The following is a 22,879-nucleotide window of genomic DNA, read 5'->3' as shown; positions in this document are numbered from 1 at the left end:
ACTTTTTTTTTTCACACGACCAGTCGGGCTAGTACACAGACATTTAACCCGACCGGACCCATCGTTTACTAGACAATGTCGGTCGGACGTGCCTTAGTGTCGAACCCTGATGCAGTACATGAATGTTCACTGTAGCATCACACAATAGTTCTACTGTCTGACCAGATGGAGACACAGACAGAGAACAGCTCATTTTTCCTCCATTGTATATACCTACCTCATTCAGATCCCTTTTCAGTTTTTCAGCTTTGTTTCTGGCTTCTTTTTCAGCATCTAAATCTTCCTGCAACTCTTGCATCTGTGTCTGGAGATCTCTGAGCTGTTTCTGGAATGTACTCTTAGCAGCTCCTTCCTCTTCCACTCTAAAAAAAAAAAAAGAGGAGTAAAAATCATTTAATCCAAATCCACTAGTATTTGTCTTAGGTATTATACGTCGCAATGCTTCCAAGTAATAACTGCACTCTTACTTCTGGAGAGTGAACTGCACCTCCTCTTCACGTTTGGACAGCACACCTTGAAGTTCCTCCACTTGTTGTCGTTTTTCCAGCAACTGTTCTCTCAAGTCATTTATCTCCGTTTCCAAACGCCTTTTTATTTTTTCCAATTCTTGTCGAGCCTTTATTAATCATGAAGATAATGATCATATCACTGGCATGGCACATTTTATTTGCATATTTTTTTCATTGACAGATTTATTGATTCATCTATTCACAAATTTTTTTATTGACAACTGATTACTGTACAATTTGTGTTTCTTACATACTTTGCTATAAATAACTCATGCTAATTAGTCGGATATGGTGCGAGTTTTCAAATTGATTAATCAATGTCACTTATAAGTCAGTACCAAATTCATAATGCATCATTGTCAGTCAACAACCACAATGTCTTTATTGAGTAAAATACAACTTTTAAAATGGATAACAAATTTACACATAATTCTGATGTCTTCATACAATTCTCCAATAACATGTTTCCTACAAACTATAAAATGGCATCTGATTTCACCGCATTTTGGATGCCATTATGTAAAAAACACTCATTACACTTGGGTTACTATTTTATTACTATTGAAAAATATATTATGGTTTATACCCAACTCTCTCATTAGGTTGTTATTTGGAACATAACTGTGTGTCTGTGTGTGTGTGTGTGTGTGTGTGCGTGCCACCCAATGTTCCCTCAAGGGAAATAATGTCTCTTAATAACAATAAAATTGACCTTACTTTCTTTTAAACTACTGCCCTGGTGCATTTTTTCATTTATTAATCTTAAAAAATCAAAGTAAATGTCTGGAAAGTGATGTTGTTTTTTTGTTTTTTTTAATAGAAGTCTTTCTTTTCTACTGTAAAAATTTCCTTATCATAGATCACAGCTATAAATCCCCTTACTATCAGTTGATTTTCTACTCCTAAAAATCAAACTTAAGGTAAGTGTATATGATACCTGTGTTTCTTTTCTTAACCGCTCTTCAAGATCAGCAATGATGGCCTCATATTTATTCTTTAGTTTCCCAAGTTGTTTGGCCTTTTCTTCTTCCTCTACAAGTTGACTCTGCACTTCACTATAACGTTCCTCCAAACTACGCTTTTCTTTGTTCAACTTCTGATTGGTATCATCTTGAACAGCTAAGTCTTCCTCTAATTTCTTAATTTTAGACTCTGCTGAGACTTTTTCTAGCTGTAACTTTTGTCTTGATTGTTCCTCTTCTTCCAATCTGAAATCAGGATTAATAATTTTATGCATGGTATTGACAAACAGACAATTAAAATTGTTTATACATATTTTTCTAACTTCAAATTCAACAACACTTCAAAACTTTTCCCTTAAATTTCCAGATCCCTTTTATCAAAAGGAGCCATTATTTCTTTATCTTCTCATTGCATATACATACTGATCTTCTAAATCTGTAACGGTCTGTTGGAATTTCTTGCGATCATCAATCAATTGATTGCATTTTTCTTCCTCTTCTTCAATTCTTATCTCCATTTCATGGAGAATATCCTCGAGTTCATCTTTTTTGGATGCAATACGCCGTCTAGCCTAAAATACATGAAGATGAAGTACATTAATTTAAACTTAGTGGTTCAATTCATTCTGCCATAAATGAGGCAATCCAAGGAACTACAAAACCCTTTGTCTTACCTCCTCAGCCTCTGCTGCCACTTCCTCACTTGCTTGGACTTGCTCTGCCAGAATGGACTTTTCCTCAATGATCTGGGCATACCTACGCTCAATTTCCTCATAATCAGCTTTTTGCTTCTCAAAGTTCTCCTTGTATTTCTCCAATTCTTTTTCTTTTATAGATATTTTTTCTTCTTGTCCAGTTACAGGCAATAAAGGTTTCACCTATCATAAATGCAAATTATAAATCTTATAATTCATTTTTTATTGATATAACAAAATCCTAATTTCATAATTTACTAAACTTCTTCAATACCTTAGTGAATAATCTCCACCAAGCCCAGTTGCGGAGTTTCAAGTATGCTGCACAATTTCTTTGAATCACCCTGATTGCACTCAGCTGCTGTAGACGCCTTTGGTAATTTCTTTTTTAAAATAAACAAAAATGTGCATATTAAGATTACGATCAGTCAGTTGAAATGAACAACACAAGTTGAAAGCTTCATCCTCAATTTTTCCTTATTAAACTAAGTTTGAGTTTTGTGCAAATAATTTTTGTAACCTTTTTAATCAAAAGTACTATATATCATATTTCAAAGTGCACATAGATATAATTATATAATTAATGCCTGAATGGCCAAATTTTACTGTTTCATACCGATTCATTAAACAAAGTCTTGAGACTTGAGGATATGTTACATGACAGTTACCTTCTAGCTATCAAGCCTCTGCACAGAGATTGGAACTGAATGATAACATCCGTTAATTTGAGATCTCTCTCTTCCTCCAGATGAGCCAGAACACCAGCTCGGAAAAATATTTTGCTCTGACCAATGCGGTACAAGTTCGGATCCAGTTCCAAAGCTCCTATCTGTCACCAAATAAAATCTTTAACAAGAGGCCTAAAGGCCTTGAAGGTCACCTAAGCCCTTAGACTGACCTGTCAGAGGCTCCTATTTTTGCATTTTAAGATTCTTTTTGGAGTCTAAACCCCAGTCCGAGACTCCTATGACTGTTATCCTCACCTGTTCTTATATGATGATTGAGAATCATTTACCCATAAATACTTCTATAATATTCAGAAGAAAATATCATAAAATAAATTAAACTTTCACTATGTGAACATATTGGCCCTACCCAAGGGTCCTGAACCCTTGACCCACGGGTCTTAAATTTCACAATTTAAGTAAAGGGCTTCATGAGAAGATCATATTTATGCATTCAGGTTTATCTCAAATGTATATGGGAGTAAAGAAGCTGATTTTCTAAGATTTAATACATTTTTACTATAAGGCCATTTTAGCCCCACCCTACTGCCAGAACCCCTGACTCAGAGACCATGAATTTCTCAATTTTGGTAGAAGGCTTCATCGACATCATAACAAGTGTGCATTTATATTTTTTTCAACATGTGTGGAAGTACAGAAAAATTTTTAAATTAGGCCTTTTTTGCTTAATTTGCCCATGAAGCGTTGGGGGTGATATGGTAAAAAATTACACGATTTATTTTCCTTTTATCCTAAAAATGCTTCAAACCAAAACTGGTATCAACTAACCTTGTAGTTTTCAAGAAGTTAAATATGTAAAAGTAATATTGCATAACATAACATTTAAGTTTTATAATTTAAAAATTGTCCTATAAAAAATTGGATCCCTTAATGTGGTCTCATCTTTCCCCCATATATGATGATTTTGACAAAAACTGAATCTACACCACCTGAGGATGCTTCCACACAAGTTTCAACTTTTCTGACAAAATGGTTTTTGAAAGGAAGATTTTAAAAGATTTTTCACTAAATATTTTTGAAATAAGTACAGTGGTTCTGAAGAAGCAGTTGAAAATGTGAAAAGTTTATGATGATTATGACAACAACAATGACAACAGATAATGGACAAATTTTGATCAGAAAATCTCACTTGAGCCTTTGGCTCAGGCGAGCTAAAAATATGTATAAGACATGTAAGAATGAACACATGTGCATCTTTAAAATGAGTGAAATTAAAGCTTATTTGAATTTTCATTTTATTTTCCTCATTTTTCATATCTTACCATCCTTTCTACAGCTTTCTTTCCATCCATGAATCCTTTAGGAATGCAGTTTGGACAGAGAATTTCATATCTCTGGCGGAACTCTTGGAAAAGAATTCTGTTCGGAAAACCCTGTCTGCAGATTCTAATTCCCTCCAACACACCGTTGCATCTCAGCTGCTCCAGGACAAGTGGTGAATCAATCTTCCCAGCCTTAAGAAGGACAAATTCAGAAAAATGTTGATATCTTACTTCAGAAGCACCCAGATCCAATTTCATGTACAAAATTAAAGTCTTTCATTACCTTCTTATCATGATTTGGAATGATACATCTGACAAAGTTGGGGTTTGTGTTGCGTAGTGTTGCCATCAGTTTGGATAATTGTTCCTTATACAATTGACCAACAGTTCTAAACATTCCCTTTCTAGTACGTGATCCAAACATTGTGTCTCCACCAGCTGTGGCCCCCATTCCAACAATTTCAGCTAGAATTATAAAGAAAGATTTTGCTAGTATTTTCAAACCCAAATTTGAAAATGAACAATTTAACTATTGAACAAATTTGAAAAATCAAAACTGGAATATATTTCATTCCTTAGTAGTCATGTTGAAATACTTATATCCGTAAAACAAATTACCATCTTTCCATATTGTTGATACAAATGGATCTGATGAACCTTGCATCAATGAAACCACATTTTCATTCAGTGGATCCATATTCTTCATTAGCCATTGACTAGCAGAATAATCCACCTATGTGAAAATAAAAACATCTTTTTATGTATAAGCAACAAAAATTTTTTAAATGTGTCAAACAGCCTCAAAGCTATTTAAACTGAAATCTTTATAAACAGTTTTTCTTTTTAACTGTCACGGTAAAAAGAATACTAACCTGGCCGGCATAATGAATCAGACTGAAATCCGCATCTGCTCTGAAGTCTGGTTTCCTGAATTTTGGATGTGTTGAATGCTGTGCTACCACTTTGTCAATGAAAGTTTTGTCTGTAGCTTTTGGGAACCAACACTCCTCATCCAAGAGGGCCAAAATGCCCAAAGGCTGTAAATTGTACCATATTGTAAAAATTAATTTATCAAAATTTCTTGCAATTTTAAATAATACTTGCTCGCCTTCTTACTACAGCCTGACTATTTTGAAAAGTCTACATTCTCAATACTGTCAACCAACATTAATTTGCAATGATATTAATCCACGAGTTACTGGAGATAAACTGGTTCATGACAGCCAATTTTTGCAAGGAGGCCTTATCCACATCCCTGTTGTAATTATACCCATACAACAAAGAGTGGTTCACTGTGAGAAAATTTGCGATTACTAGGCTCTCATGAATATTTCCCATATGTAAATAAAAGTTGGTTTACAGTAATACTTGCTCAGCTTATTGCTACACTCTGACCTTTTCGAGAAGGTCTATGGTAGGCTGAAGATCTAATCCAAAGTCTATAAACTTCCACTCAATGCCTTCCCTCTGATACTCCTCTTGTTCAAGGATGAACATGGTGTGGTTAAACAGCTGTTGTAATTTCTCATTGGTGTAGTTAATGCACAGCTGCTCAAAAGAGTTCATCTGAAAAAACACAGCAATACATTTTCATGGCTAATGTACTTCTCTATGAAACTTCCAATAAAACTTTACAATCAAGAGGTCCAAGGGCCACATTGCTCACACGAGCAAAAACAGCCCTTAATTTGAACAAATCACCATGATAAAGTCGAATACAAAAACATTTGAACAATTCAGCAGGGAATATCTTGTTCCAGTCTTCAAGTACCTGGGAGCTTGCAAAGTTATATCACATATGTAACCCTGAAGTTCTCGATAAGATTTTAAACAATTTTCCATACATATTCCTAGATCAAACTTTAAATGCCTTTGGAGTCCCAGCATTTTGTGGGGTCATCACTATATCATGATACTTACAAAGTAATATCATTAATTATAGCCTTGTAATTATTGAAAAGAAGATTTGATAGACAAAAACCTATTCTAATCTAACAAGGTTCAAGATTTTAAAGCATTCTGAATATGACACCTGTTGCTAATGCTAAAACATTTTTTTTACAAAGAATACCTATGACTTTTTTCTCCTAAAGAAATTTTTTCCTTGTTTTCCACATAAAATTCCTCCCATCCCTGATATAACATAATAAGGCAAAACACAAAAAGCTACATATTCTACATATATATATCATTTGACCCCCCCCCCCCCCAAAAAAAAAATTGTTTAACCACTGATAGGGCCCCTTTAAACACTGAACCCAGGGTAAGGGTCATATTTTGAACAAACTTAATTCTACCATATACCGTATATCAGAGGGTTTTTTTTCCTGTGTCACAAAGTTTGTGAAAATGTGCAGCTTTTTTTTTTGTATGTGTACCTTAATCGAACCACTCGGCGATGTATAGGGGTAGGTTTCTTAACTGGAAGACGGATGTATAAAAAAACAACACTATTTTATTTCAAAGGATTGCAGATTATTTTCATGTTGTAGTGTACAATTCATTAACTGTTTTGTATCTATAAACAAACTTCTTGTCAGTCATAGGCCTAATTGTACTGCGAGTGATTATATAATATGACTATTATGGACTTCATTGCATGGTCAACATTTGGTTATATGGACCCATGTCAAGTGATATCGACCTTAGACACAAAAAGTGATATCGAACTCACAAGCTCTGTCGTTATCACTTTCTGTGTCTTAATTTGGTCGATATCACTTGACATGGATCCATATTACCACATATCGACCTACAATGAAGTCTGCAATTGTATAATATAAGTTTGTATCCTTTCATATTTTAAAATATCATTTTGTTTTGTATGATACAATTGCATATCATACAATACAAGATGATACTGTAAATATGATATGATACAATATTATTTTAAGTAATACAATATTGTATTATTATTATTTAAACAATAAAATGCTTTCTTTGGTGATTCATTCGGGATATGAAGGTAGCAACATTGCAGGAAAAATACATAACCCGCGTTAGCGGGTTATGTAAATTTTTTCTGCAATGATCGCAACCTTCATAACCAGCATGAATCATCAAAGAAAGCATTTTATTGTTTATATTAACATCTTTTTTTAACTAATTAATAAACTGATTATGAAAAGTTCACTAAATTACTGTTAATGTACAAAAGTACGTTAGCTAAAAGAAACAGCCAAATCGTCTCATGTGAGACTGTGAGTCTGGCATCGTCATGATTAATCCGTGCAGTTACTAAGGTTGCTGTAGGTTCAGACCAATCGATAAACAGGGCGTGTCAATTTCAGTCCTGTCACTTTCAGCCGCTGTAGATTTCAACCAATCGATAAATAGGGCGTGTAGATTTAAGTCTGGCTGTTTCTATAGAGCTATGAATTAACTATAAGTTTCCGTAAGAAATAGAGGAAATTATGCTTGGTAGATGTAAATATAATTATATAATATACTATGCTATATTGTATTGCATCTTATGATACAATAAGATATCATACCATATGATAATGTATCAAACTATACAAGGCAATATTGTATCTTTTTATATTTATGATATTGTTTTGCATTATATAGTACAATATGTTATCATATGATACAATATAATACTGTTCTAATGACGGAATTTCATAAGAATAATATTATTTATATAACAACAATTGCATCTACCAAGCATGTTTGAGTGAGGTACATAAAGCATAGTTACATGAACCATGAAAGTTGGTCATGACAGTATTTTCTTTGTGAATTCAGTGGGCCCCTAAAAAATATTGTGGGCTTGTATAACTTTAAAAGTTGGGAGCCCACATGGCCCCTGGGTTTGAAAATGTTATTTGCAACCCTGTAAGATGCACCATCCATTCAAGTTTGGTAAAGATAGGTGCAGCGATAACTTAGATATGGTTAAGGGCACAGACTCCAAAAACTTTTAAATGCTCAAAAATCCTTAACCTCCTCCAGCATGGCATAGATTCAACATTCAAGTCTGCCAAATCAATAAGTATGCCCAGAAGCACCAGCCATGGAAGTTTGACACTGATGCCGATGCAAGGGGTACAGCAACAGCATCAGTTCCCCCCTCCCCCCTCCCCCCCCAAAAAAAAAAACTTCGTCTTGATAGCTTTAAAAGCAATAACTATGAAGTTTTACATGTTGTTTTATATGCAAAATAGCAAACAAGTACAATTTGCAATGAACAATTTGCATACAAAACAACATGTAAAAACTCATATTTATTGCTTTTTTGTCTTTAAATAACAGTTTTGGTCATTATTTTTGGTATAAAAAAGTCAGTTTAAGAAATGTTTACAATTTTAGTCCACATATGTACAAGAGGGCAAGACATCACCCCTAAACTTGACATCAGACTTTATCCAAAACAACAGTCATCAAATGATGAAAAGAAGTAAAAATTTGAGGACAAACTTAAAAGTAAGTTGAAACTTTCTACAGACATTGCTTTCACATTGCTGGACAAAGCTTGAAAACAGAATCTTACTACACAATAACTGTACATTTTAATGACAATAATCGGTGTTCACAACATGCTGTTATGGGGACAAAAAAAAACTTGCAGAAAACTGCACAGCACAAATCATTGCAGAGGAACTTAGAATATTCAGGATTCTTAGTTATTGTTACCATTCAACAAAATGTCTTTCAAATGTTAATCAATCATTTAAATTTAATCATTCAAAAATGAAATGTTTTATTCTTGGCACCACAAATATCTATAAATGTATATGAAAGTTGTGGCATGTACATGTAATAATAGATGTTTATACCCCTTTACTGAAACACTTACTAAATCGACTTGATCAATATGAATTTTAAATACTAATAATGACTGGAAATGTGGATTTTAATTCAAGACATCAAATTATAAGCCAACAAAAAAGTAAAAATTACCGTATTTTTCAGAAATTAGTAATTTCCAGTAATGTCAACAAAATGTTTTAACTTTTTGAATAAAAAATTATCTACATGTAAATAAAAAACATTTTTGTTCATATTTCTCAAACCTATGGATAAAATCTTTTAAAGAGACATGTCTTATGGAGAAGAAATATAAGGCAATCACTTTTTAAAAATAAATCAAATGAAATTGACAAAACTTTAGAAATATTGCTAATTTTCAAAATTTGGCCGATCCCTGATTAGAAACAAACTGATCCCGATCTAAATTGCAAAAAATTGAAAATCAACAATATTCCTTCATGTGCAGACAAGAACTCAATTGAATTTTAAATTGTTCTCCTAATTTACATCAGGTGTGGTTAAATTTTGAAAATTTCCCACATCTCTAAAAATTCCCAATTTCATTCAATTTCTTTCTAAAAAATGATTGCCTTACATTTTTTTTTCTATAGAACACGTTTCTTTAGAAAATTTTATCCATAGGTTTGAAAAATATTATCAAAAGAAGTTTTTTATTTTCATAAATATTTTTTTTTATTAAAAAAATAAAACATCTTATTGACATTACTGGACATGATTATTAGATATTTATATTAATATGCATTTATTCACAATAAATTTTAAACTCTACAGTGTGTTTATTGCAACCAAAACAGAAATTTCTACTTTTTTGTAAAAAATACCAAAAAATCATATAAAAAAATTAAGGGCATACATCCTTCTTAGAACAATGCATTCTTGCTTCAGAAATGATACTCTAACGATCCATAAAATAAAATTTTGGTGTAGCATTCCACCTTAAAACTGTAAGTTAAGATAAAAGGCTTCTATGATAACATTATTGGTTTAAACCATTTATTCATTCAAACTAGCGGTAATTTTTCGACCAATTCTTCGAAGTCGACCTACTTATACTTCTTCTTTTTTTTAATTTTGCAAAAAACGAACTCCTTCATCTGTTTTTTTTAAATATCTTCAATAACAGTCTTTCCAAGTCTGCTTCTGTTATATGTACACAAATATTGCAATACTCTATTTTTTCATCATGAATGAGGCACTGAATTAGTAAAAACTCTAAACTTCTAAAATCATATTACATAATACATACAGACATTCAATTCCTCTATTCTTCTATAAAAGCTACACCTTAAAATGGTTAGTGAGTTTGAAGCTGCAAATATAGGTTAATTACCACACACCTTTTTATATAGTGCTTCTTTATAGTGAACTATGTACAAGCTTATAAGTTCACAAATTATTATAAATGACCCTTTTCTGATCCAATCAAAGATGGCAGAGTTAAAATAATACCGCTTGTGACTTAAACACGAAAGAGAAAAGACTGAGTAAATTATAGGTGATGCAGATGAACAAACTACTTTAACTTATAAACTGGTAAATAAATAAACAATTCCTGGAGGGTAGGGATGACACCAGGAGTAAGACCTGACTTTTATACCTAAATCATTTTACATGTAGGTCTACCACTAATTAGTTATTTTTGCTAGCCAATTATTACTTTACTATTAACATTTTTTTTTTTTTAGAAAGTTCAAAAATTGTTTTGGCAGTTTTGTCTTTAATAATAATCATACTTGTATAACTCTTTTAATCTTACAACTTCTTAATTAAAATATTTCTAATGATTAATTACTAAATATGAACAAGCAAGGGAAGATAAATACATTATGAAAAAGCAAGGGAAGATAACTCCATTAACTGTTACACCCCCTTTGAACTCTTTCCAACGGTTTCATAGACAGCGCTGATTCATTCTTTTTCCTAAATATGCGATTTTCCCCATTTCTTTCATTGAAATTCCAGAGCAGAATAAAATAATAAGACATATACCTGCAGTAAGAACCCCTACCCTATACACTATGAAACAGGTGTTGAAGAGTCAAGTCTAAACCGGGAATCAAACCCAGGGCCTTTGACGTACTGTGCCAGCTGACCCAGCACTCTACCCACTGAGCTATTGAGACCCAATATATTGACTGACATTCACACCTGTTAACCCTGTGACACTTATTTGCTGTTTTGGTCTCGCCCTAGATTCAAAATCCCTACCTTTGGGGACATAGAATTTAAAATTTTGGTAGAGGGCTATATTTTCTTTCTTAATACAGTCAATAAAATGATTTAACATTGAATGCATTAACACTGTATGACCATTTTGGCCCCTACCTTGGCTCGACAGGAAATTTACAATTTTGGTAGAGAGCTTCCTAGTCTAAAAAATTTTGAAGTTAGTTTTTTTTCTTACAGATTTGTGGGAGTAGAGAAGAAGATTTTAAACATTATATGCATTAACACTATATGGTCATATTGGCCTGCCCTAGGGCCTGAACCCCTAACCCAGGGGCCATGAATTTCAAAAATTTAGATAGAGAGGTTCATGGACATCATAACCATGCATTCAGTTTTTTCCCCTCATGTATGGGAGTAAAGAAGATTTTCTAAGATTTAATACATTTTCCCTGTCCTAGGGGTCATGAATTTCAAAATTTAGGTAGAAGACTTCATGGACATTATATTAACCATGTGTTTAGTTTTTAACAAATATATATGGTAGTAGAGAAGAAGAATTAGTAACTAAAAACATATCCTCTTTGATGCTTTATAAGTCCTGAAAAGTTGGTGCAAATCAAATAAATAGTTTTGGAGAAAATAAGCTTTGAAAATTTTCGTCAGAAACAGAAGATCCTAATAAAAAAGAAACGTAGAATAACAAGAGGATTTTCCGCTGGAAACGGAAACCGAAGACCCTAAAAATGAAAAAATCTTGTTTGAAAGGGGAGACTTAATCAAATAGCAACAAAACATAGTAATTGAACAAGGGTGCAGCAAAGACTTTTGAAAGACAATTTGTAAGGTGAAAATGAAAATTTTGAATTGTGCGACTGTGTTGAATTGGATGAAATGTAAGGCCACTTTTACATGGGCTTTTTGAAGATCATTGGTTCTTGTGAAATAAATGTCTCCCTTGATAGTCCTAAGAAAAACAAAACACTTAATAGACTCGTTACTGACTAAAGTGTTAATCAATCTCATAGGCGTCTCAGCTTTGCCTTTGCCATCTATGATATTAATCAACCAAATATAATTCCATAGTTGACCAGTACAAATCCTTGTCAGGCATAAAAGATTGCAAGGAGAAAATTATTGACTGCAACATGGCCACTGTAGTGTCCTTTTTATATTATATTTAATTTTTTAACTTATCAAAATACAAATAGTTTGGGTCCTTGGCAAAACAAAACACCTACTAATTATGTTACTGACTGTCTATGGAAATATGTCAGGTTGTTTAAGTCTAAAAAAGACTAGGCTTTAAAACCCTACATATTTCTGTAGAAAGTCAATAACAAATCTAATAATACTGATGCCATCACTTAATCAACAGTAATTTTGTACATCCATTGAGTGAAAAAAAAATTATGAATTTTATAATACAACAAAGTGTAGAAGCCTCTTTCCTTAAACTGGAAATAAGAATTAGTATGAAACAATAAGATCAAGAATATTTCATCTTTTTTCTGTAAGTTGTATTCTCATTCGGAAGAATTTTGGTTTTTGGTGTTTATTGAAATAAATTGAATTATTTTTTGGTGTGTATCAATTGGCATAACCATGCTGAGTATCAGCAAAACACACACACAGTACTGATACAATCAAACCAACATTTCTATTTACCTTGCCCTCATTTGACTGCAGGTAAAAATGTACAGAATTCTATGTTAGACAGGACCAAAGCCAGAATAGTGACTTCAATTTTGCAATGACTTCTGAGAAAATGCAAAACTCGTCATTGTTTAAAAATTACAAATTAAATATTTCTCTGCCTTGTAGGTATTGGATGTTTACCAAATGATCTTGTCCAACTACAAACAAGAGCTTACCTTAAATATTTCAAATCCAGCTATATCCAAGATTCCAATAAATGATGCACCTTGTCTTTTGGTTCTGTCAAGTGATCGGTTGATTCTGGTTACCAGCCATCTAAACATTCTTTCATACAAAGCTTTTGATATGGCTTCCACAGCAAATTCAACCTAGTCCAAACCAAATGCACATTCTTTCATAGAGATAAATTTTCTCTGTGAATAATAATAGTAAAACATTTAAAGGGACATGGTCATGATTTTGGTCACAATTTTTATTTATATTTTTAATGTTTACAATGCATTTCTAATGATCAACCAAAATTTGTGTGTCACATTGTTTTCCCCTGAAAATTTTTGATGCATTGGGAGGTTGGGGTGCGCGGTGCGACATAACAGCGCCCCAAGCCAGCACAAAATCACTGCGCCTAATAAAAATATAACCATTTGATGAAATGTACTACATGCTATGTACTGTGATTAATTTATGCCTACATCAACAAGTATTATTTCATTTTATTTGTAATTCATATATTAAAGAAATAAAGTACAAGTTTTCGTGAATGTTGCAGAATAACCTCAGAGGTCGAGAAATGTTGTTTTGAAATATAGAAGCTAAGGTTTTTATATTTCAAACAACATTTCGAGACCGAGGAGGTTATTATATTGGCAGTTCACACCTTCACATGCAACGGTTTGTGTACACTACACAAGTATCGGAGGGTAACATGTCAAACACAGGTGATGCTTTTCTGTTGAGCGAGCGAGAATGAGAGGAAAATAACGGCATTCAGCCAGAAATTAAAAATACAGTACCTGGTTATATAAATAGGATTTTTTAAATGACTACTACTTACGGACACCTGTTCATATAGTAAGGAGAAGAACCCAGCCATCGGCATAATTTTTATTTACTTTATTTTAATTGTTAGGAAAAAAAAATTGCGAATGCGGAGCACGCACAAATTTGCTAAAAATCTACAAATCTACAGTAAAAATTTCGAGATTTACACTATAACTTTGCAGTCAGTTTCTATACATGTGCACACAACCATTTTCAGAGGCATACTATACGATGTCCCTTATAGTCATGTGACATCGCTTCCGTGTATTACATGCAGTTAAAGGTTGTTTTTTTTTCTTTATTGATTACATTTGCTCAAGTTTCCAACATTTTTATGGCAAAAAAACAGTTTAAGCACATCGTAACTAAGCTAACACCATCGAGTGAACATTGTGCTTGTTTTAGATCTTGGAAAACCCACAACATTCGATAATGGCAGAGGTGTAAAAAAGGTACATGATATTAAAACAAGAAGTAGTAAGGTCTCTATTTATGCATTTATTACCAATAAATAAACTTGGTTTCAATATATCTCAATCATAAGCCAAGTCCTTTAACCGTTAACCACATGTGCCTCCTCGTTGAGATCGATGTCGAAGTAAGCGGTACTCTCTGCGGGTGCAAGCGTTTTTATGAAGATTGAACGGAATAACGACAATTTTACATTTACTTATCACTGTTTAAATGTGAAATAAATGGAAAAAGATTTTTTGCTTTATAATAAGTATGCATAGCGGGAAGCATGGCGGCACTTTGTGATGCATGGCGGGGGATCTTCAATGCATGGGGGTACCGTTATACAAATACGGCCTGGGGAAAACACTGTGTCATTTGTAGAAATATAGGAAACATACTGAGCTCACAATTCTTTGTTATGCAAAAAAGGCTCATGCCATGTTTTTGATTACACTGGTCAAAGTTTTTTTTCAAGCTGCTAATTTGTTTTTGAACATAAATAACCAGTTCCTAGGGTTTGTTACATTTATTTTTGGTCTATTCCTTTCATTTTCTTTTCCACTTACAAAATGTAAACGAAAACATGACCTGAGCTTTGTTAACATAACAAAGAATTGTGAGCTCTGCATCTAGCTTATATCTCAACGACTGACACTCAAATATTGGGTTAACTATTACAAATGCCTTACTAAAGTATTGCAGGGCTCGACATTAACACTTGTCCGCTTGTCCGGTACCAGTTAAAAAAATATCCAGACAAGTGAATATTGCTTGCCACTTGTACGACTGGACAAGTGCATTTTTATGTAAAGAAGTCTCCAACATTTTAAAAAGTAAAGAAAGTTTTGTGATAAGTTCATCCGTAGTTATTTTGAATTTCGATCCCGACTTCAATTTGAAATGCAATTGAGTTACTCTTGATTGGGATTGAAGTTCACTAATTACAAACAACTTTCAATATTGAACTGAAAAGGTGTGGATCTTAGTTCTTACACAGTACCAAACACACTTGTTATCAAAAACAAAGGAAGAACAGGTAGCAAAGATAAAGGATTATGGAAAGAAATGTAATTTATATTAGGTTTCATTCATCATTGATAGACTATGATGACTTTCCATGTTTAGTTTAAAAAACAGATGAGAAATAAATTTAAGAGTTACGTGTATTTTAAAACCTGATGCTAAATTCAAAATGTCTTGTAATTTGCCATGACAAAGCTACGGCTGACAAATCATGTTTAATGTTATATGGAACCAATACATTTAGGAAAGACACTTTAAGTTTCCATTTAAGAAGTCAGGTTATTAATTATGGCAAGAATAATCAATAAATGACTTTATTTTAGTAATTCAAGTTGACAATATTTGATCTTTAATATTGAAAAATTTTTGGACAAGTGAAGTTGAAGTTCAGACAAGTAAATATCTTGGTCACTTGTCCGAATGGACAAGTAGGAAAAAAAGTTAATGTAGAGCCCTGTATTGTAAACAATAAAACCAAAAAATAAATTTTGACCAAAATTGTGATCATGCCCCTTAAGTGACCAGTTTTGTAGAGGTTGCTGTAATTCTATGCTTAAAATATAACCTGCTCTTTGGTCTGAGCTTTGGTGACATAATCCCTTCCAACTTTGATCCTTGGTCTAAGGAAGGCTTGAACAATCCCAGTCACAGGAATGCCGAGCAGGTGACAGACTTTCTGGGCAACTGCAAATGAAGTGCAACAAAATATTTTAATCAAACCATCTGAATGAAATGGAATATCAATAAACAATCTTCAAATTCTTATTGCACAAGACTAACACATCCAAATTGGGCCTTAAAAATATCAGGTTTTCAGGCCTGCTTTAATCTTATTTTAACAGCAAGTCTAATTTCCCATATCTATATTTGACATTGTTCTGTTAGCCTGAAAACTAAGAAATAAATTCTGTTGCCTTACCGGTGTCGTCTGGCATTGATGCTTGGTCTGAATTCCTACTTTCCTGCTTGAATTGCATATTTCCAAATAAAAGTACTGAGGACACAACTCGGTAAATTGCTGAAAACAGGGATATACATTTGAGTTAAACAAGAACTCATAAACGATGGACATTATAGTCTGAATTTGACAAAGGAGCTTGTATGCGTACCAGATTGCTCCTCAGGACCAATGCCCATGATTCCCATGGCTTCAGATGTAGATCGAAATTCTGCACTATCATCTACCCCAGTCAATGGAATTTTTCCTCCCGATAAAAATCGGTAATTTTTTATGTCATCCAAGAGGAACTCCTCTGTAATTCATAAAGAAGCAAACTCCTGAGAAGAAAAGTTTGTTATTGTCTGTCACTTAAATGGTTAAAAATCAAAGTTTTAACTTACTTCTTTGCTCTGCTGTGGCACCCACAAGGAATTGGTAAAAAATATGGAAGCTTCTTTCCTGTTCTGTTTGTCTAACTGATCTAGACTTTTCTAAAAGATCTTATGGAAAGTTAAGGATAAAGAATATGATCCGATACAAGTATACCACATAATCTAACCACATACTTTTATTAGAGCCATTTTAACAAGACCTTGGACTTTCGGTGGAATGTACAGTACAGGCAATACCAATCCCGTATTTTTCACATAACCCTGCGGTCCAAATTACAACGCAGTTTTACACCGGTGTCTCGGGTAAAACCGCATACCCCCACAGTAGGGTTGTACAGAGTCTACACCACCGCAGTCTTGACAATAAATTACAAGAAAAGAAAAGTATTGAACTGAAACGTGAGTTACCCATCTCGACTAAAAAAAAATTGACAGCTAGACATAACCAAATATATTATTCATGGAAGTATCTAAAATAACAGACGATATATTTTGTAAAAATTTATAGCTTGTTTACTGTTATTCATCAAATGAACACTATTTCATACAGTTACTTGAAGATGTATTTTTACAAACCATTAAAAATTCACATAGCCTATTCAAAAATTGATAAACATGCTTGGCAGTAAGATTTTCATTTATTTTTTTTCTTACTTCTTTCTTAAATCTTATTTATTGAAAAGTATTTAAAACTTTTTTGTTTAATCTATGCAAACTGCATACTCGGCAATTCAAACTAGTCTAATGAAATGCCTTTGCAGATCTATATTCAAGCGATTGAGTTCCAGCAAACTTTAATTCAGCCACTTTGCAATCGTATTATAGAAAACAACTAGACTTTGATCCGTGCGTGCATGGGTTGACATTACATATTGGACATTTACGAAACAGGTACATCAACACACCATATTATTGACATTTACATAACAAAGCTATAAGCGTACAATAATGTTATTAATTTCACTATGGTTTCCTTAGTTTGAATAATCTGTGTCTCGGGAAAGGCCCTCACTACAGTTAGAATGTCTCCCACTGATATACCCATAATGTAGCAGAAAATTGCAAATTAATGAAGTTGTCTTGAAAAAAAAAAAGTCAAATTCATCATAATAAACCTTTTATGAAACTGTTAATATCTTTCATCTAAAAATTTTAATATATATAATGGAAGAATTCAACATTTTTTCACCAACGTACACGTAATTTCTTTGCTACAGAGACAATACACGGAACGCATTCTATCGTAAAACTGCATGAGTCTGTAGGACATAATTAATTTTTACGATAAAACATATTCTATCTTCACTCTCCTAAGAAATATAATGTGAACTTTTATGCATGTAATCAAATATTTTTTGTCATCACGATAACAAAAGTAAGTACATGTACTTAGTTGAAATGTATATTTGTTATTTTATACTTTCTCTCATAAGAAATCATTAATATATATGAACAGAATATATAGCAAATTTCCCATGAAAATTTACCCGTATTTGTATTCATTTATCATTTCTGAGTTTATTCATGCAAATATGTAATTGTGAAAACATAAACTAAAGATCTCGTTAGCGTAAATGTATTGCGTAAGTGCAATATTGTAAAATCCAAAAAATCCAGATGATTTCCGGGATTTTTTTAGGAATTTTCGTTGATTATTAATTAGCGAAGCTTAACTGAGAAAAAATAAAAACAAATTGGTAATCCTCAAGTACCAATGATGTTTAAAATATATAAAACAAAAGACAGTATTTTTCCGATTTATCGGTATTAAAGACCAAAAATTCGAGTTTATTATTTTAATATAGTAGTAGAGAAGTACACATTTACATGCATTATATTAATTATATTTGTAATTTGTATTTTAAGTTCTTAATCTACTTGTTCATGGACAAGGTTTTCTGTACAAGTGATATACATGGTCTGGAAAACGTTGCACTACTGACTTATCATGTTATAATAACTTATGGCAATTTGAGGTTGCAAGGATATTTTCCTGGCTCACATCAGATACTATCTAAGTAATAATTGTTGTTCTCTTAGTTTAACCTTACATACTTGTTATATAATTGTTGTCTTTAACTTTATACTAGGTGTTATTTAAGACTTTTTTGTCAAGATCTACTTTGTTGTGTAAAAATGATGATTTTTGAACTGAAAGTCGGACAAATGCCGTTGGGTTTAATGTATTCGTACATGTTAGACAATGACTGGACAGTTAACAATGAGAAGACCTTCATCAATTTGGAGTTTGACATGTACTGCCAAAAGTCCAAGCTCTTGTTAAAATGGCTCTATTCATAAATAAAACTACATCTTATGATTTTTTTTCTCCAAGCTCATTTCTCCTCATTTATAATAGTTTTAAGAGATGAATGTACAAGATACATGTCTCTATGTTGGCTCCTGATATGTATCCAGATGAATCAAAATTGATTCTGATGAACTTCCCCTGGAAAATAATTTTGGAATACTTTTTATATAATAATTATAATTTTTTCAGTATTTAAAGGTATTCCAATGAATAACGACCCATTTTGTATCAAAAAATGAATGTTTCAATATTTCTTACCATGCTGTCATTTTGAAGTTTTTATCAAATAAAAATACTCCACTAAAGGAACTTTCAAAATTTTGATTACTGTCTTATTAATTGCACCTTGAATTTTAATCTTAAGATTGATCAACCTCCCACTCCTTCAACTCCCACATTACTTGACAATGCAAAACATTATGTATGGTATGGTATGGTATGGTATATGTATTAAATACATAGAGGGGCATACAGATTCCTAGGAAATTCATCACAACTTCCTGAAGATATGTACATGCATCTACGCCTTTGTCATTATCAACTTGCAATTATTAATTCTATTCATTAGTTTTAGAGGAATTCTTCTGACAAACTATTTCAGTAGTATTTTTCAATACTGGCCAGACTTTATAAGTTTATATAGAAAAAAAATTCCCAAAATTAAAATTCAATATTTCATATATGCACATCTAAACATTATTCCTGTTTCATAAAATTGAGTGACTCAGGTGACCAAAAAACTATGATCAACAAGAAATAATATATAGTTTATCCTTTGAAAAATTTCTGCATTTTCTTGCACAGATACATGTTGAGCTGCGAAACTTATCGAACATATGTGTATTTCATACAGAGTGTATAATGTGGACATCATATTGTAGACGCATCACATTACATTCAACAGGGTAAATAAGTTATAGTATATCCAAGAAAGTAACATGGTAACATGTTTTTATTCATTTTCTACAAAAACACTTCGTTTTTTTTTAACTCCATATTGTCACTGCACATTATGTAGTGTGTGTTTTACACATGTGCGATGATTTCACAGGAAAACCTTCTAAAATGATAATGAATTTTTCAAAATATGTGTGCCTGGATTTCAGTCAGTTTTGTCTTTCATCAGATATTCCTCAATATTGCAATAGTTGTCATATTTTCTTCAAAACACATTTAAGGTATTCAATGTATAATGAAGGGATATTAAACAATTTTGAAGCATTTTAAACTAGTTAGATATGTATTGCTTGATTACTATGAAAGTGAAATGAACCAAATTCACATGACAGACAACATATAAGGAGCCGGTCATTTTGCACTTTAAATTTTTTTTAAAGAGTTATCTCCCCTTGATGAAAAAAAAAAAAGAAAAATTTTGTTTCATCAAAATATCTGCGGTAAATGATTCATTTTATTTCATATTTAAATAAAGAGAAAGTTTATGCATGTATTAACCAAAAGAGTTTTACTAATTTTAAGTTACTTTTTACAATATCTTAATAAAACATACATTGCCCATAGACTTCAATGCAAAATTCAAGGTGTAATTAGTTGGGCCATAATAAAAACTTTGAAAATTCCTTTGGTGGAGTATTTTTGATAACACCTTCAAAATGATATCATGATTAAGAATATCTGACCATTCATTTATTAGGTACAAAATGTGGTTGTTATACATCGAATACCTTAACAAATCTATTTGTCCAATGAAATGGTTCAGGTAAATAAAATACCCCTGAATAGTGCTATCAGCATTATACAGGGGGTGTGTAGCAATGAGCATAACAATAGAAATCTTAACCACATTTGGCTGTAGTCAGATATAAAAGGAAAATAATGCAAATTTATGAATTCATGTCAGCTTTAACTTATTCTATTATTATGATAACAATGCAATTACAAACTCATTTTTAAAACGTTCATCAATTTTCACTTTGAAAATCACTTATTAAAATGTGCATTTTTTACTGCTTCCAGTTACTTACAAATCTTGAGGAGTTATCATTCTTGATGGTTTTGGCATTTCCAAAGGCCTCCAAAATAGGATTAGCCTGCAGCAATTGATTCTCCAATTCTCCCTGTTAATGATCAATTTTTTTTTAGATGATAAAAAGCTTGGATTTGTTAAATACACAGAAACATAATTTTGAATTTCATTTTGAATAACAGCAATATATATTACCACATCATCTGTGTAAAAATTAAATGCTTGTTATACAAAGTAATTATTTTACTGTAAATGTATTTATGTGAAGCTTGATAGCAGGCATACATTAAGAATAAAAAAATAGCACCAATATTACTTCAGACAAGCACTACATGATGTGATTGAATTCTATTGTCCTCAACTAATCCACCACCTGCAGCAGTGAGACAATGACTGACAAGGTGTCACCTTCCCACCTCCGAGTGACAAATGAGGAACGTTTGTTCCTTCTTCCACCATCCCCTCCAACTAACCATGCAGTTGGACACATACAAACCAGAACGACCATCCCAGATCACTGAACAGTGTCACAGAATGAGCTGTCTTTGCTTACTAAGATGCATGCATGATTGTAATGCTATGTATAATGAAGAAAAAACTGCTTTTTTATGCCTGTGCACATACAGTTCTAACATCGACAAATCTAAAGCAAGTACGATGAAATAGGCAACATAGAATGATTCGTGACTTTAATGCCCTTTATCAAAAATAAAGATGAAACTTGTCTTTACAAATAATTTCCATCACTTTTAAGACTTTATTTTATCTGAAACAAACAAAACTGAATGCAATGAAATGTAGGTGAAATTAGATACAGCCATGCTTCATGTACAAACAACCCAGCACTGAGCATGCACCTACATATCAATTTACAGCAGACACACACACACACACACACACACACACAAACACACAGCATGAGGGATTAGACAAGATCACTTCTTTCAATAAGTGTCATGTAACCACCATAAACACCTACAATGCATTTCTACCATGTCTATAGACTACACTGAGCAAAATGTGTCAATGAACGTGGTGGTTGCATGACAGACTCCAGAGCACAAGATTGAGCAGCTCTTGGTACTTACAAGGTTGATGTCTTTGCTCTATGAATTCCACAGAGAAAAGAGATATTAATTAGTTAAGAAACAACAATTATATATTATAGAGAGTGTGCATGCTGGAAAAGAATAGTATAGGATATCATGCATGGCAAAAGGTTTGTATTTGTTCAGAGATTTTAACAATGTGTATTTTGTACCATGATACACCAGGAAGGGAATGTAGGAAATGGATTATAATAAAATACACCATTATAGAGATAAAAGAAATAAGATATAGTTTCTTTTGATCAAAAATATGTTTTACCTGCTGAACTACATGTTGCTGTAAATTTAAGGAGTGAACAAAATTTCAAGTAAAAACATGAAGTAAAATTTTTCCCCTTATCATTCAGAATTCAATTTTTTGAAATCATGCAAACAGACTTCCCCCACAACTTGTTTTCAATTCAATTTAAATTAATAAATCCACTGCTAAGGGGACACTGCTGAACAAACTAAATTCTAGAAAACAGATAATGCCCAGTTCTAACATCATTGTCATCTGAAGCTCTTAGGAAACTGTGACACCAGATAGAAAACAAATGGACAGATGTTCGGAACTATTTTATTCAAACCCCTGACTAAGTGACTAACTGACCTCTAATCAATGATAAAATGCAGAAATAGCATTGTGTATGGTCAAAACCAGGGTGATGACTGTTGTGATCAATATCAAAGCTTAACAGGCCTCTCATGATAAAGACTGGCTTTTCTTTCTGTTCTACAGCCTAATTCCCTTTTTGCAGCCACTGGTTGTCAAGTTGCTAAGATAACAGCAAAACTACACTAAATTGCTGAGTGCTGATGAAAAACTTTCACCTGTTTAAAGGCTTATCAACAAGGCAGCTCTCCTT

At 32.6% G+C, this 22,879-nt stretch overlaps 1 protein-coding gene across 3 annotated transcripts in view; it reads right to left on the bottom strand.

The window, feature by feature from the left end:
• Nucleotides 1-22,879, bottom strand: part of LOC128167421 (myosin heavy chain, non-muscle-like) — a 57,811-nt gene that overhangs the window by 24,532 nt on the left and 10,400 nt on the right. The window contains exons 5-25 of one of the 3 annotated variants that reach the window (XM_052833134.1): nt 22,291-22,308; nt 22,011-22,028; nt 20,921-21,013; nt 19,010-19,073; nt 16,634-16,732; nt 16,402-16,545; nt 16,212-16,310; nt 15,858-15,976; nt 12,988-13,140; nt 5,570-5,740; nt 5,047-5,211; nt 4,793-4,907; nt 4,458-4,639; nt 4,175-4,366; nt 2,835-2,995; nt 2,441-2,549; nt 2,146-2,349; nt 1,895-2,043; nt 1,447-1,717; nt 468-616; nt 218-362 (exon numbers count right to left, since the gene is read on the bottom strand). In XM_052833134.1, coding sequence (XP_052689094.1) covers nt 218-362; nt 468-616; nt 1,447-1,717; nt 1,895-2,043; nt 2,146-2,349; nt 2,441-2,549; nt 2,835-2,995; nt 4,175-4,366; nt 4,458-4,639; nt 4,793-4,907; nt 5,047-5,211; nt 5,570-5,740; nt 12,988-13,140; nt 15,858-15,976; nt 16,212-16,310; nt 16,402-16,545; nt 16,634-16,732; nt 19,010-19,073; nt 20,921-21,013; nt 22,011-22,028; nt 22,291-22,308 — 2,820 coding nt within the window. The remainder of the gene's footprint in view (nt 1-217; nt 363-467; nt 617-1,446; nt 1,718-1,894; nt 2,044-2,145; nt 2,350-2,440; nt 2,550-2,834; nt 2,996-4,174; nt 4,367-4,457; nt 4,640-4,792; nt 4,908-5,046; nt 5,212-5,569; nt 5,741-12,987; nt 13,141-15,857; nt 15,977-16,211; nt 16,311-16,401; nt 16,546-16,633; nt 16,733-19,009; nt 19,074-20,920; nt 21,014-22,010; nt 22,029-22,290; nt 22,309-22,879) is intronic. The other 2 variants (XM_052833135.1, XM_052833136.1) reach the window with 2 other exon arrangements.

This window comes from Crassostrea angulata, chromosome 10 (genome assembly GCF_025612915.1).
Source record: "Crassostrea angulata isolate pt1a10 chromosome 10, ASM2561291v2, whole genome shotgun sequence".
NCBI classification, from domain to species: domain Eukaryota; kingdom Metazoa; phylum Mollusca; class Bivalvia; order Ostreida; family Ostreidae; genus Magallana; species Magallana angulata.
Note: the sequence above shows the minus strand (reverse complement) of the source record. Positions and strands in the feature narration are given on the sequence as shown.